This window comes from Bombina bombina, chromosome 8 (genome assembly GCF_027579735.1).
Source record: "Bombina bombina isolate aBomBom1 chromosome 8, aBomBom1.pri, whole genome shotgun sequence".
Lineage (NCBI taxonomy): Eukaryota > Metazoa > Chordata > Amphibia > Anura > Bombinatoridae > Bombina > Bombina bombina.
Window position 1 is genome coordinate 112,907,438 of NC_069506.1, and position 17,496 is coordinate 112,924,933.

At 38.5% G+C, this 17,496-nt stretch overlaps 1 protein-coding gene across 1 annotated transcript in view; it reads right to left on the bottom strand.

Annotated features, from left to right (window-relative positions):
- Window positions 1-17,496, bottom strand: part of PUSL1 (pseudouridine synthase like 1) — a 361,696-nt gene that overhangs the window by 165,034 nt on the left and 179,166 nt on the right. Inside the window, exon 2 of the mRNA XM_053690975.1 lies at window positions 9,272-9,459. Within this exon, the coding sequence (XP_053546950.1) occupies window positions 9,272-9,459 (188 nt within the window). The remainder of the gene's footprint in view (window positions 1-9,271; window positions 9,460-17,496) is intronic.

Below are 17,496 nucleotides of genomic sequence, written 5' to 3' on the forward strand. Positions count from 1 at the left end.
TCTATCTCTCAGGAGTATGCAGTTTGGAGATTGATATATATTTCTATTTTATAGTGCGATGTTAAGATTCCTCATAATTTTGGTTTATTCAGTGGTAGTGCCCCCTCAAAATATATATTTTTATTTTAAGAGATACTTTTTGACACTTTCAAATCAAGCATATGGGTATCATATCTGAATCTATTAATTCCCCTGCTTGTTTGCATTTGTGCAATAACTTTGGCATTAACATTTTGTTTCTGGCATTGCAAAAGATATAAGTACCATGGAGAGGGACTGAACTTCAAACTGAAATTTGACCTTTTTGCATTTGTATTATAACATAAACACCCTTTCTTTCATGTAATTGGCAAGAGTCCATGTGCTAGTGACGTATAGGATATACAATCCTACCAGGAGGGGCAAAGTTTCCCAAACCTAAAAATGCCTATAAATACACCCCTCACCACACCCACAATTCAGTTTTACAAACTTTGCCTCCTATGGAGGTGGTGAAGTAAGTTTGTGACAAGATTTCTACGTTGATATTCGCTTCTCAGCATTTTTGATGCCCGTTTCCTCTCAGAGTACAGTGAATGTCAGAGGGATGTGAAGGGAGTATCACCTATTGAATGCAATGGTTTTCCTCACGCGGATCTATTTCATAGGTTCTCTGTTATCGGTCGTAGAGATTAATCTCCTACCTCCCTTTTCAGATCGACAATATACTCTCATATTCCATTACCTCTACTGAAAACCGTTTCAGTACTGGTTTGGCTATCTGCTATATGTGGATGGGTGTCTTTTGGTAAGTATGTTTTCATTACTTAAGACACTCTCAGCTATGGTTTGGCACTTTATGCATTTATATAAAGTTTTAAATATATGTATTGTACTTATATTTGCCATGATTCAGGTTTCAGTATATTTCCTTATGCAGACTGTCAGTTTCATATCTTGGAAATGCATTTTTTTGGAAATGTATTTCTTACCTGGGGTGTAGTCTTTTTTCAATTGACTGTCATTTTTCAAATTTGCGGGCAGATTTAGGCTCGCAAGGGCGCAAAATGCTAAAGTTTATTGCGTCATTCTTGGCGCACATTTTTTTGGCGCAAAGTTACGTTCGTTGACGCAAATTCGTCATTTCCGGCGTCTTAGTTGACGCCGGGTCCTTTGAGAAGGTTGCACAATCTATGACGCGAGTGTGTCGTTTCCAGACGTTTTCGGCGGCAAAACATATTTTTCTGTTGGTTGTGCGTCATTCTTGGCGCCAAATATTTTCATTATTTTAGACCCCATTCCTATTTGCCTCTTGCCTTTTTCTATGTCAGACGGCTATTTTGTTTGCATTTTATCCCATTCCTGAAACTGCCATATAAGGAAATTGATAATTTTGCTTTATATGTTGTTTTTTTCTCTTACATTTGCAAGATGTCTCAATCTGATCCTGTCTCAGAATTCACTGTTGGATCCCTGCTGCCTGATAACAGTTCTACCAAAGCTAAATGCATTTGTTGTAAACTTGTAGAGATTATACCTCAAGCTGTGGTTTGTAATAGTTGTCATGATCAACTTTTACATGCAGATAATGTATCCATCAGTAGTAGTTCATTACCTGTTGCTGTTCCCTCAACATCTAATGCACAAGATATACCTGTTAATTTAAAAGAATTTATTTCTGATTCTATTCAGAAGGCTTTGTCTGCCATTCCGCCTTCTAATAAACGTAAAAGGTCTTTTAAAACTTCTCATAAGGTTGATGAAATTTCAAATGAACAGCAACATACTGAATTATCCTTCTCTGATGAGGATCTATCCGATTCAGAAGATCCTGCCTCAGATATTGACACCGATAAATCCTCTTATTTATTTAAATTGGAGTATATTCGTTCTTTGTTAAAAGAAGTGTTGATTACATTGGATATGGAGGAAACTAGTCCTCTTGATAGTAAAATTAGTAAACATTTAAATTCGGTTTATAAACATCCTGTGATTATTCCAGAGGTTTTTCAAGTTCCTGATGCTATTTCTGATATGATTTCTAAGGAATGGAATAAGCCTGGTACTTCTTTTATTCCTTCTTCAAGGATTTGTCATAAGTTAGATTGGAGTTTTGGGAAAAGATCCCCAAAATTGATGGTGCTCTCTCTACTCTTGCTAAACGTACTACTATTCCTACGGACTATAGTACTTCTTTTAAAGATCCTTTAGATAGGAAACTTGAATCTTATCTAAGGAAAGCTTATTTATATTCAGGTCATCTTCTTAGGCCTGCAATTTCTTTGGCTGATGTTGCAGCTGCTTCAACTTTTTGATTGGATACTTTAGCGCAACGAGTATCGGATCATGATTTGTCTAGCATTGTTAAAATGATTCAACGTGCTAATAATTTCATTTGTGATGCCATTTTTTATATTATCAAAATTGATGTTAAATCTATGTATTTAGCTATTTTAGCTAGAAGAGCTTTGTGGCCAAAATCTTGGAATGCTGATATAACTTCTAAATCCAGATTGCTATCTCTTTCTTTCCAAGGTAATAAATTATTTGGTTCTCAGTTGGATTCAATAATTTCAACTGTTACTGGGGGGAAGGGAGTTTTTTGCCTCAGGATAAAAAACCTAAAGGTAAATCTAAAGGTTTTAACCGTTTTCGTTCCTTTCGTCAAAATAAGGAACAGAAACCTAATCCTTCCCCCAAGGAATCTGCTTCCAATTGGAAGCCTTCTTCAAATTGGAATAAATCCAAGCCATTTAAGAGATCAAAACCAGCCCCCAAGTCTGCATGAAGGTGCGGCCCTCATTCCAGCTCAGCTGGTAGGGGGCAGATTAAAATTTTTCAAAGATGTTTGGATCAATTCAGTCAAAAATCTTTGGATTCAGAGTATTGTCTCTCAGGGGTACAGAATAGGATTCAGAGTAAGACCGCCTGTGAGAAGATTTTTTCTCTCACGCATTCCTGTAAACCCAGTAAAGTCTCAGGCTTTTCTGAAGTGTGTTTCAGACCTGGAATTATCAGGGGTAATCATGCCAGTTCCGTTTCAGAAACAGAACAGGGTTTTATTCAAATTTATTTATTGTCCCAAAGAAAGAGAATTCATTCAGACCAGTTTTGGATCTAAAGATTTTGAATCGATATTTAAGAGTACCAACTTTCAAAATGGTGACTATAAGGACTATTCTGCCTTTTGTTCAGCAAGGGCATTATATGTCCACAATAGACTTACAGGATGCATATCTTCATATTCCGATTCATCAAGATCACTATCAGTTCCTGAGATTCTCTTTTCTAGACAAGCATTACCAATTTGTTGCTATTCCTTTTGGCCTAGCGACAGCTCCAAGAATCTTTTTAAAGGTTCTAGGTGCCCTACTCTCTGTAATCAGAGAGCGGGGTATTGCAGTGTTTCCTTATTTGGACGATATCTTGGTACTCGCTCAGTCTTTACATTCTGCAGAATCTCACACGAATCAACTAGTGTTGTTTCTTCGACGACATGGTTGGTGGAGGATCAATTTACAAAAAAGTTATTTGATTCCTCAGACAAGGGTAATCTTTTTAGGTTTCAAGATAGATTCAGTGTCCATGACTTTGTCTCTAACAGACAAGAGACGTTTGAAATTGGTTGCAGCCTGTCGGAATCTTCAGTCTCAGTCATTCCCTTCAGTAGCTATGTGCATGGAAGTTTTAGGTTTCATGACTGCAGCATCGGACACGATCAACTTTGATCGTTTTCATATGAGACCTCTTCAGCTTTGTATGCTGAACCAATGGTGCAGGGATTATACAAGGATATCACAATTAATATCCTTAAATCTCAATGTTCGACTTTCTATGACTTGGTGGTTAGATCACCATCGTATAATTTTAAGGGCCTCTTTCGTCCGTCCAACCTGGACTGTGATCACAACAGATGCAAGTCTTTCAGGTTGGGGAGCTGTTTGGGGATCTCTGACAGCACAAGGAGTTTGGAAATCTCAAGAGGCGAGATTACCAATCAATATTTTGGAACTCCGTGCGATTCTCAGGGCTATTCAATTTTGGCCTCTGTTGAAGAGAGAACCGTTCATTTGTTTTCAGACAGACAATGTCACAACAATCATCAGGGTGGGACTCACAGTCCTCAAGCTATGAAAGAAGTATCTTGGATACTTGTTTGGGCGGAATCCAGCTCCTGTCTAATTTCTGCGGTTCATATCCCAGGTATAGACAATTGGGAAGCGGATTACCTCAGTGGTCAGACTTTACATCCGGGAGAATGGTCTCTCCACCCAGATGTGTTTTCTCAAATTGTTCAGATGTGGGGGTTTCCAGAAATAGATCTGATGGCATCTCATCTAAACAAAAAACTTCCCAGGTACCTGTCCAGGTCCAGGGATCCTCAGGCGGAAGCAGTGGATGCATTGACACTTCCTTGGTGTTATCAACCTGCTTATATTTTCCCGCCTCTAGCTCTTCTTCCAAGAGTGATCTCCAAGATCATCATGGAGCAATCGTTTGTGCTGCTGGTAGCTCCAGCATGGTCTCACAGGTTTTGGTATGTGGATCTTGTCTGGATGTACAGTTGCCAATCTTGGCCACTTCCACTAAGGCCAGACCTTCTATCTCAAGGTCCGTTTTGCCATTAGGATCTCAAATCATTAAATTTGAAGGTATGGAGATTGAACGCTTAGTGCTTAGTCATAGAGGTTTCTAATACTATGTTGCAGGCTCGTAAATCTGTTTCTAGAAAGATTTATTATCGAGTTTGGAAGACTTACATTTCATGGTGTTCTTCTTATAAATTCTCTTGGCATTCTTTTAGAATTCCTAGAATTTTACAGTTTCTTCAGGATGGTTTGGATAAAGGTTTGTCTGCAACTTGAAAGGACAAATCTCTGCTCTTTCTGTTTTATTTCACAGAAAGATTGCTAAACTTCCTGATATTCATTGTTTTGTGCAGGCTTTGGTTCGTATCAAGCCTGTCATTAAATCAATCTCTCCTCCTTGGAGTCTTAATTTAGTTTTGAAGGCTTTACAGGCTCCTCCGTTTAAGCCTATGCATTCTTTGGACATTAAACTACTTTCTTGGAAAGTGTTTTACCTTTTGGCCATCTCTTCTGCTAGAAGAGTTTCTGAATTATCCGCTCTCTCTTGTGAATCTCCTTTTCTGATTTTTCATCAGGATAAGGCAGTTTTGCGGACTTCATTCAAATTTTTACCTAAGGTTGTAAATTCTAACAACATTAATAGAGAAATTGTTGTCCCTTCCTTGTGTCCTAATCCTAAGAATTCTTTGGAGAGATCCTTACATTCTTTGGATGTGGTAAGAGCTTTAAAATATTATGTTGAAGCTACTAAAGATTTCAGGAAGACTTCTAGTATATTTGTTATATTTTCTGGTTCTAGGAAAGGTCAGAAGGCTTCTGCTGTTTCCTTGGCTTCGTGGTTAAAGTTTTTGATTCAATCAAGCTTATTTGGAGTCCGGTCAAGCCCCGCCTCAGAGAATTACAGCTCAATCTACTAGATCAGTCTCTACTTCGTGGGCTTTTAAGAATGAAGCTTCAGTTGATCAGATTTGCAAAGCAGCAACTTGGTCTTCTTTGCATACATTTTACTAAATTCTATCGTTTTGATGTGTTTGCTTCTTCAGAAGCAGTTTTTGGTAGAAAAGTTCTTCAGGCAGCTGTTTCAGTTTGATTCTTCTGCTTTTTGATTTAAGTTTTTTCCTTTCATTTATGAGAATAAACTTATTTTTTGGGTTGTGGATTAATTTTTTCAGCGGAAAAATGGCTGTTTTTATTTTATCCCTCCCTTCTAGTGACTCTTGAGTGGAGTTCCACATCTTGGGTATTGCTATCCCATACGTCACTAGCTCATGGACTCTTGCCAATTACATGAAAGAAAACATAATTTATGTAAGAACTTACCTGATAAATTCATTTCTTTCATATTGGCCATGAGGCCCACCCCTTTTTAATGGTCGTTATGATTTTTTTGTATAAAAGCACAATTATTTCCAAATTCCTTTGTTGATGCTTTTTACACCTTTTTTTATCACCCCACTACTTGGCTATTCGTAAAACTGAATTGTGGGTGTGGTAAGGGGTGTATTTATAGGCATTTTTAGGTTTGGGAAACTTTGCCCCTCCTGGTAGGATTGTATATCCCATACATCACTAGCTCATGGACTCTTGCCAATATGAAAGAAATGAATTTATCAGGTAAGTTCTTAAATAAATTATGTTTTTTTGATGCTAAATGTGCATTAAAATCTATTCCCTACAACAGGAGTAGACAAGGTTTTGCGAGTGCTAAGAGTGCATCAGAGTATCAGTTTCTTTAAAATGCTCCTGTCAGTCAAACACCCAAATTAGACCACAGCTTAGTCCCCTGGTCAATGAGATTCTTGCCCATCTACCTCCTCTGTCAGCTCTATCAGTACTTAAAGGGACAGTCTAGTCACAAATAAACTTTCATGATTTAGATAGGGCATGCAATTTTAAACAACTTTTCAATTTACTTTTATCAACTTTGCTTGTTCTCTTTGTTTTCTTTGTTGAAAGCTAAACCTAGGTAGGCTCATATGCTAATTTCTTAGCCGTTGAAGGCTGTTTCTTATCTGAATGCATTTTGACAGTTTTTCACAACTAGAGGACGTTAGTTCATGTGTTTCATATAGATAACATTGTGCTCACGTCTGTGGAGATACCTAGGAGTCAGCACTAATTGGCTAAAATGCAAGTCTATCAAAAGAACTGAAATAAGGTGGAAGTCTGCAGAGGCTTAGCTACAAGGTAATCACAGAGGTAAAAAGTGTATTAATATAACTGTGTTGGTTATGCAAAACTGGGGAATGGGTAATAAAGGGATTATCTATCTTTTTAAACAATAAACATTCTGGTGCAGACTGTCCCTTTAAATCGGACTCCTGAGCCCTGAAGCCCCCTCCCTGCTCATATTCGTCTGACAGTACAAGTCTTGCAGGGAAAAAATAACAGCAACAATGTCACATAACCAGCAAGGAGACTGAGCTCTGCTTGCAGTGCTGCTTCTTGCAGGCAAGGGTGGCCACAATATCAGCACTCTGAATAAACACCTGACATTTAGTCCCCATCTGCGAGCCCTATGCCAATATCAGTCTCACAGCACAGATGACATGTGACAGTAGCAATTTCACTTAAGGAGTCAGCTATCTTCCTTTTACAGCGCTGCTGCACTCAGGCAAGGTATGCAAGGGTCCTGCACCCTATATTGGACATCAGAATGGACCCCAGGCCCTTGAAATCTCTCTGTCACCCCCACATTAGTACTCAGATTGAAACCCTAGCTCTACAGTAATTTGCTTACACTGCCTGAGTACAGCAGCACTCAGATTACAGATCCTTGTCAGTACAGGGGAGGTCAGCAACACTACATTTGGCAGTTATGTGCCATGCAAAATAACACAGCACGTCAGACATGGCACATGTTCTTTAGATTGCCAATCACAACCTTACAACGATGTAAGTCACTTGTGTGAACTCCAAACTCCCTTTTTTAATTAAGTAGAAGGTATGTTTAAAGGGACAATCAACACCAGAATTTTTGTTGTTTAAAAAGAAAGATAATCCCTTTATTACCTATTCCCCAGTTTTGCATAACCAACAATGTTATAGAAATACACTTTTTACCTCTGTGATTACCTTGTATCTAAGCCTCTGCAAACTGACCCCTTATTTCAGTTATTTTGACAGACTTGAATTTTAGCCAATCAGTGCTATCTCAAGGGTAACTTCACATGCATGAGCTCAATCTTATCTTTATGAAACACATGAACTAATGCCCTCTAGTGGTCAAAATGCATTCAGATTAGAGGCAGTCTTCAAGGTCTAAGAAATTTGCATACCATCAATAAAATGCTTATGCACTGCCGGTGTGTGTAAACCTTAAAGGGCCACTGAAAGTAAATATTTTCTATGCCTGTTACTAACTAACTACCCCAAATACGCTTTTTATCAATAGCATTTCATTAACATATCTCTACCATATATCAGAAATCTTGTCTGCAAATTTAATTGTTTTCCAAATCCACTCCGTGGGTATCCTTTGCTCTGTACCAATCCGTTTACAATACCTAGGTTTCAAAATGGCGCTTTAAACACAGTTATTGGTTTAAGTATTTTGAACACTCAGTGCTGCAAATAGTGGGCAGGATAACGTGACATCATCGGCGAATAAAAGATATAACTTTTAGAACGTTATGAAACTTTGTTTTGGAGAAAATATACGTCAGTAGGTTTTAATTAATGTTTATTAACTTTAATATGTTAGTTGTTTAGCTTAAAAATTATAACAGAAAGTAATCCTTTAATAAGATTGGTGAACACACACGTGGCCTGCTCCTGGGCTACTTAAAAGGACTAATAGGAGGAGCCTGTCACAGAATATACACGTATGGTAAAATATGTTCAAGAGCATTGGTTCCCAAGGATGTAACTGGGCTGGACTAAACAAATGTAACATCTCAGTTGCTTAAAGTGATAGAAAGGTCAAATTGAAATGCAAATAGGTGCATTTCAGTTTCAAATAGAAGCATCTTTCTAATATACATCCATTAGCAAATGCTTCTAGTAAAAGTTATTACTGTTTTTCAGTGACATACGCACATATGCTTTGTGCCCCAGTAATCAGAGTCCTCCCCTGGACCTTTTTAGCGGATGCACCACCAGGCTGATTTTACTGACCACCCAGGCTAAAAGTTTAACCAATATTAAGTTAAATTTAGCCACTATTTAAAAAATGTTCAATTTTTATTACACAAATTATCATTAAACATTTATGTTAAATTATGTAATTAATTTGTGCTTTGGATAGCTAAAAATGATATAATATTAGAAAATATTACACTGCCCCCACCTGGCTACTTCATGATGCCACCCGGCTGGCATTTTTCTGTGGAGAGCACTGTAACATTATTCCTGCTCACAAAGCTGGCACTGGTGTTTATTGTGCCAGTGAAGACTTCATTTGTGTCATATAAGCCACTGCTGACTCTCTGTAAAGGTGTGGTATTCGATTAGTGGTGCACGGGCTCTCACAGCATATGTGTGTATGCCACCAGTAATAAGTTTTACTAGAAGCTTTTTATGCCAGTAGAAATATATTGCAAAAATGCTTCTATTTAAAATGAAATGCACTTGTGCACATTTCAAATTTTACATTTCTATCCCTTTAATTCATTTACATTTACTTTCCTGGAAGAATCCATAGAGGCCATTTATAACCATTCATGTATAAAGCCCCAACATATTCTGTTTAATATTCTGCTCACCGGATGGGTTCAGGTATCAGGTGATGATTCAACGCTTGCTCCAGAACGGTCTCAGAAAATGGGGTCTTCCCTGCTGCCCTCTCAATGTCTACATGCGCAGAGTTGCAGATTGCATGGACACCGGAGTCTGTGCGGCTGGATATGTAGAACTTAATGCGGCCAACAGGCTTTAGCTTCTGTGCTGCCATCTACATGCAAAGCAATACATACAAAGAACGGGTCACAGAGGGGTTAGACTATAAATAATTAATACAAACATAAAATCCAGGAACAGAGCTTCAGCATACTATATCATTTGAGGAATATGAATCATATAAATTGGGTACAGGACCTTCAATATATCTATATCATAAGGTGTTCATTAATATAAATGGAAAATCTGCAAATATTTCATGGCAAATCTTTTGTACATTAAAGCTGAATAAAGTTGCAAAAAACAGTCTATCAAAAAAGTATGTTGTTTTATTAACCTCTGAACGACCAGCGACGTACCCTGTACATCGCTGGTCTTTTAATGGGGCTTACATTTTTGAAAGCGAGACTATTTTAGCCGGCATGCAAAAGGGAGGGAGATCATAATAGCGTGGTCTTGCTGCTGGATTATTATTGGCCAAAAAAAAAAAGTTACGACCAGCGATGTACAGGGTATGTCATGGTCATTAAGGGGTTAAAGGGACAGTAGCCAAAAGTAAATGTTAATGTTTTAAAAAGAACATACAATTTAAAACAACTTTCAATTTTACTTCCGTTATTAAATTTGCTTCATTCTCTTGGTATCCTTAAAAGGGACAGTCTACACCAGAATATTTATTGTTTTAAAAGATAGATAATCCCTTTATTACCCATTCCCCAGTTTTGCATAACCAACACAGTTATATTAATACACTTTTTACCTCTGTGATTATCTTGTATCTAAGCCTCTGCAAACTGCCCCTTATTTCAGTTCTTTTGACAGACTTGCATTTTAACCAATCAGTGCGGGCTCTTAGGAACTCCACGTGCGTGAGCACAGTGTTATCTATATGAAACACATGAACTAACACCCTCTAGTGGTGAAAAACTGTAAAAATGCCCTGAGCTAAGAGGCGGCCATCAAGGGCTTAGAAATTAGCATATGAACCTCCTAGATTTAGCTTTCAACTAAAAATACCAAAAGAACAAAGCAAAATTGGTGATAGAAGTAAATTGGAAAATTCTTTAAAATTACATTCTCTATCTGAATAATGAAAGTTTGTTTTGGACTAGACTGTCCCTTTAATTGAAAAGTAAGCTCAGCGGCAGCAATGCCCTACTGGGAAACCATTTGGAGAGCCAATTACAAAAAAGCATAGGGATGCAAGCTCCCAGTAGTGCATTGCTGCTGCCGAACTACCAAGGTTTACTCTTCAACAAAGGACAAAGCTAATTTAAAAATAGAAGTAAAATGAGTGCGCATGAAAATAATAAAAAGTTACAAAAGCAAAATGATACACTAACCGTGTAACAATGTGTATTTTATCATTTAAAGGCTATAATCCAATGTTTCAATCTAAGATCCAAGTGACCTCAAAAGGAAAGGGAGAAAAATTGCAATAGTGAAGTTCTGTTTAGTATATGTAACAGGTGCAGCAGACAGGAACTTAGTTAAAGGAACTTAGTTAGTTAAAGGGACACTGAACCCATCTATGATTCAGATAGAGCTTGCAATTTAAAGCAACTGTCTAATTTACTCCTATTATCATTTTTCTTTCATTCTCTTGATATCTTTATTTGAAAAAGAAGGCATCTAAGCTAAGGAGCCATGGACAGCACTTGTTTATTGGTGGGTAAATTTATCCACCAATCAGCAAGAACAACCCAAGTTGTTCACCAAAAATGGGCCGGCATCTAAACTTACATTCTTGCTTTTCAAATAAAGATACCAATAGAATTAAGAGAATTTGATAATAGGAGTAAATTAGAAAGTTGCTTAAAATTGCATGCTCTATGTGAATCACGAAAGAAAAAAATTTGGATTCAGTGTCCCTTTAATCACTGAGGTGTGCATTTCATCAAATCTCATCGAGAATGAACTGCAGCCGAGACTTGCAAGTTGAAGATTTAAAACATTAAAAAAACAAACCGACTTGGCATAGAGGATATACAAGACAAGAATAAACAATCTGCAGTTCTACGGTAAGGAAAGAAATCAGACACAACTCAGCATTCACACCTGATCTTGGAACTAACATTAGGTAGTGCAATGTCCCCGTTTCTGATATAGTCTGGTTAAAAGTATGTCCGATGTACGTTTTACCAATAGTTCCTTTGGCTTTTTCAAGGAGTCCTTATCTTTTGAGGTCATTTGGATATTCACATAGATTTAAAGATTGGACTATATCCTTTAAATTATACTATGCACATTGCTACACAGCGTTAGTGTATAATTTTGCTTAAATGAAAAGTTGTTTAAAACTGCATGCTCTATCTAAACCATGCAAGTTTGTGACTTTACTTTTCCTTTATTTTTTATTTTTTTAATATAACCGTGACATCATTTACACGTAGGTTACCAAAGTGACAGTACAACTCAAGTACCAGAACATGTAGTAATGTCCCGAAGAACAGGGTGCTCTAATACGGCATATCAAACATAACTGAGTGACTTGTGTCAACGGGGCCAATTCGCATTCTTCACAAGTCGAAGAATCTGAATCTGAAATTTGAATAGACTCAGCATCAGAATCCTCCATAACTAGATAGAGAATTAAATAATATGGATTAAAGAAAAAAAACTTAAACAGCACCTGACACCCACAATGGCTGGGGCACTCACCACCTCCTAGAACCAGACACTAGCAGACTAATTTTTCAGTCGCCACACGGTCAGAAATGCGGAAATGGAAGACCAGAACGACCCAACCATAAGATTGCGTCACTACCAAAGGCCTTTATGTTCTAGCCAAGAGCCCAGTTAACACTACACATAAGCAGATCAAGTGTGATGAATAGTAACAGCGCCTCCGCCATAGACTTGAGAAAAGAAAGCAGGCGCCGATTGCTAGTGGAGCTGTTAATATGAGTCGGGATGGTTTTGCAGAAAGACTCTCCCTGCATCTCCGGACTCTAACTTTCATCCAGGACCTCACTGAGAGACTGATAGGATTACTTAAAGCTCCCGTCCCATGTAGAAGAGTACTACTCTCCATAAGAGACAAAAACTTCTGACACTTCTCTGCCAACCTCCTGGGACAAAAGGCAAAGAATGACTGGGGAATGAGGGAAGTGGGAGGAGTATTTAAGCCTTTGGTTGGGGTGTCTTTGCCTCCTCCTGGTGGCCAGGTTCTTATTTCCCAGAAGTAATGAATGCAGCTGTGGACTCTTTCCATTTAGGAAGAAAATCTTTCACTTTTATACAGCAATATTTCCATCATCTGCTGGGTAAATTCCCTGAGACTTGTCTGTAAAAAATAAATATCAACTAACTGCGAATCCAGACAAACAACATTTTGCTTCTAACTTTTCTGCTCCCCCAGGTGTAGTACTTCTTCATACAGAATAAAAATAGGAAAGGAACAATACTTTAATGTGATCTAAGTGGTAACAATACATTCTAAAATGAAAAGGCTTATTTTGTCTTACACACTGGGGTTTCAACTGTATTAAAACCATAATTTCTTTAACTTCCTACATTTTTAGAACAATCCAATTTTGTCAAGGCAGCAACATTATAGTACAAAGTGAACTAGCCTAGCATCAGAGATACATACGGCTAGATCACAAGTTTTTTTCGGTAAGGCTTACGGGGCTAACACTCTTTTTTTTTCTTACCGCTCCCTTAAGCCAACGCTGGTATTACGAGTGTTCTTTAAGCCGGCGTTAGCCTCAGAAAAGTGAGCGTTGAGCTAAATTTAGCTCCACATCTCACCTTGATACCAGCGTTGCTTACAGTAGCGGTAAGCTGTCAAAACGTGCTTGTGCACGATTTCCCCATAGGAAACAATGGGGCTGAGCTGGGTTAAAAAAAATCTAACACCTGCAAAAAAGCAGCGTTCAGCTCCTAACGCAGCCCCCATTGTTTCCTATGGGGAAATAAAAGTTATGTCTACACCTAACACCCTAACATGAACCCGAGTCTAAACACCCCTAATATTACACTTATTAATCCCTAATCTGCCGCCCCCAACATCGTCGCCACCTGCATTATACTATTAACAACTAATCTGCCGCCCCCAACATCGCCGACACCTACATTATATTTATTAACCCCTAATCTGCCCCCCCAACGTTGCCGCAACTATATTAAATTTATTAACCCCTAATCTGCCATTGCCAACGTTGCCGCCACTATAATAAAGTTATTAACCCCTAAACCTAAGTCTAACCCTAACCCTAACCCACCCTAGCTTAAATATAATTTAATTTAATTAACTAATAGTTACATTGTAGCTAACTTAGGATTTATATTTATTTTACAGGCAACTTTGTATTTATTTTAACTAGGTAGAATAGTTATTAAATAGTTATTAACTATTTAATAACTACCTAGCTAAAATAAGTACAAAATTACCTGTAAAATAAACCCTAACCTAAGTTACAATTACACCTAACACGACACTATCATTAAACTAATTACCTAAACTACCAACAATTAATTACAATTAAATAAACTAAATTACGGGAAACCCCCCCCCCCCCACTAAATTACAGAAAATAAAAAAAGAATTACAAGAATTTTAAACTAATTACACCTAATCACCCTAATAAAATAAAAAAGCCCCCCAAAACAATAAAATTTCCCTACCCTATACTAAATTACAAATAGCCCTTAAAAGGGCCTTTTGCGGGGCATTGCCCCAAAGTAATCAGCTCTTTTACCTGTAAAATAAAAATACAATACCCCCCCAACATTACAACCCACCACCCACACACCCCTACTCTAAAACCCACCCAATCCCCTCTTAAAAAAACCTAACACTAACCCCCTGAAGATCACCCTACCTTGAGCCGTCTTCACCCAGTCGGGCACAAGTTGTCCTCCAGAGGGTCCGAAGTCTTCATCCGATCGGGGCAGAAGAGGTCCTCCAGACGGCAGAAGGCTTCATCCAGGCTGCATCTTCTATCTTTATCCTTCCGGAGCGGAGCGGGTCCATCTTCATTCCAGCCGACGCGGAGCATCCTCTTCAAACGAAGTCCTAACGAAGAATGAAGGTTCCTTTAAATGATGTCATCGAAGATGGCGTCCCTTGAATTCCGATTGGCTTATAGAATCCTATCAGCCAATCGGAATTAAGGTAGGAAAAATCCTATTGGCTGATGCTATAAGCCAATAGGATTGACCTCGCATTCTTTTGGCTGATTGGAAAAGCCAATAGAATGCAAGGTCAATCCTATTGGCTGATTGGATCAGCCAATCGGATTGAACTTCAATCCGATTGGCTGATTACATCAGCCAATAGGATTTTTCCTACCTTAATTCCGAGTGGCAGATAGGATTCTATCAGCCAATCGGAATTCAAGGGACGCCATCTTGGATGACGTTATTTAAAGGAACCTTCATTCTTCGTTAGGACTTCGTTTGAAGAGGATGCTCCACGTTGGCTGGCTTGAAGATGGACCCGCTCCGCTCCGGAAGGATGAAGATAGAAGATGCAGCCTGGATGAAGCCTTCTGCCGTCCTATTCTGCCCCGATTGGATGAAGACTTCGGACCCTCTGGAGGACCACTTGTGCCCGGCTGGGTGAAGACAGCTCAAGGTAGGGTGATCTTCATGGGGTTAGTGTTAGGTTTTTTTAAGGGGGGATTGGGTGGGTTTTAGAGTAGGGGTGTGTGGGTGGTGGGTTGTAATGTTGGGGGGGGTATTGTATTTTTATTTTACAGGTAAAAGAGCTTATTAATTTGGGGCAATGCCCCGCAAAAGGCCCTTTTAAGGGATATTTTTAATTTAGTATAGGGTAGGGAAATTTTATTATTTTGGGGGGCTTTTTTATTTTATTAGGGGGATTAGATTAGGTGTAATTAGTTTAAATTTCTTGTAATTCTTTTTTATTTTCTGTAATTTAGTGGGGGGTTTTCCGTAATTTAGTTTATTTAATTTAATTGTAATTAATTGTAGGTAGTTTAGGTAATTAGTGTAATGATAGTGTAGTGTTAGGTGTAATTGTAACTTAGGTTAGGGTTTATTTTACAGGTAATTTTGTACTTATTTTAGCTAGGTAGTTATTAAATAGTTAATAACTATTTAATAACTATTCTACCTAGTTAAAATAAATACAAAGTTGCCTGAAAAATAAATATAAATCCTAAACTAGCTACTATGTAACTATTAGTTATATTGTAGGTATCTTATGGTTTATTTTATCGGTAAGTATTTAGTTTTAAATAGGATTAATTTATTTAATTATGTTAAATGAATTTCGTATAATTTAAATTATATTATAATTAGGGGGGTTTATGGTTAGGGTTAGACTTAGGTTTAGGGGTTAATAAATTTATTATAGTAGCGGCGACGTTGGGGTCGGATGATTAGGGCTTAATTAATGTAGGTAGGTGTCGGCGACGTTGGGGTGGGCAGATTAGTGGTTAATAAAATGTAACTAGTGTTTGCGAGGCGGGAGTACGGTGGTTTAGGGGTTAATACATTTATTAAAGTGGCGGCGATGTCCGGTTGGCAGATTAGGGGTTAATAATTGTAGGTAGGTGGCGGCGACGTTGGGGGCGGCAGATTAGGGGTTAATAAATATAATGTAGGTGTCGGCAATGTTAGGGGCAGCAGATTAGGGGTTCATAGGTATAATGTAGGTGGCAGCGATGTCCGGTCGGCAGATTAGGGGTTAGATATTTTTAATTTAGTGTTTGCAATGTGGGGGGGCCTCGGTTTAGGGGTTAATAGGTAGTTTATGGGTGTTAGTGTACTTTTTAGCACTTTAGTTAAGAGCTTTATGTTCCGGCGTTAGCCCATAAAACTCTTAACTACTGACTTTTAAATGCGGTAGGAGTCTGGTCAGGAGAGGGTCTACCGCTCACTTCTTCCAAGACTCGTAATACCGTCGGGGGATTTGCGGTAGCCTCGAGTCGCGGAAGAAAAGTGAGCGGTACACCTGTACCTGTCAGACTCGTAATACCAGCGGGCGTTAAAAAGCAGCGTTGGGACCGCTCAACGCTGCTTTTTAAGGCTAACGCCAAACTCATGATCTAGGCGATAGTCTCCCATCACAATCTCATAAAATAGTATAATATACATTACTGATAAGAGGGGAGTATCATTATATTTTAATAGTAAGGGGGAAAAGGTTAAAGCAACATTAAACTCAAAGGACCAGATTACGAGTGATGCGCCAACAGTTACGCGCGAGCGGTAAGGTTTTTTTTGGAGATGATGGTGCACATCAGGTTTTTTGCTCTTATTACAAGTTGAAAGTAAACGCGATCGTTTGAGTGCAATAGAGGTTAAATTATAGCCGAGTAGAGAATAGGAAACATATAGTTATGAAAGACAAGGGTCTGTAGACTTGTCATTAGAACTGTCGCCCAAAAATGTAAACGGGCGGGGCCTGTGGACCATCCTCGCTCCAAAAGAAAAGAATTTATTAGGCAAGTATACATTTTGTTTTCTTTCATAAAAACATAATTAATGCTTACCAGATAAATTCCGTTCCTTCCTGGCAGGGAGAGTCCACGACTTCATTCCTTAAACTTCCTCTATCCCCCAGTCATTCTGCCGAGCGAACAAGGAAAAGTAGGAGAAACATGAGGGTATAAAGGTGAAATAATATAAAAAGGGAGCCGCCCAACAAAAATAAATACGGGCCGGTCGTGGACTCTCCCTGCCAGGAAGGAAAGGAATTTATCTGGTTAGCATAAATTATGTTTTCCTTCCATAAGGCAGGGAGAGTCCATGACTTCATTCCTTACTGTTGGGAAAACTACACCCAAACTCCAGAGAACACTGAATGAATAACGGGAGGGAACAAAAAAGAGGCAGACCCTATTCTGAGGGCACCACAGCTTGCAAAACTTTTCTCCCAAAAGCTGCTTCAGCCGAAGCAAACACATCAAACTTGTAAACCAGGTAGCCGGCTTTTACAAATTTGATCCATAGAGGCTTTGTTCTTAAAAGCCCAGGAGGAAGCCACTGTTCTAGTGGAATGAGCCGTTATCCTCTCAGGAGGCTGTCACCCCACTGTCTCATAAGCTAAGTAGATGACACTCCTCAAACAGAAAAATACCACCCATGCGGCTGTGCAAATACAAAATAAATTTATAGG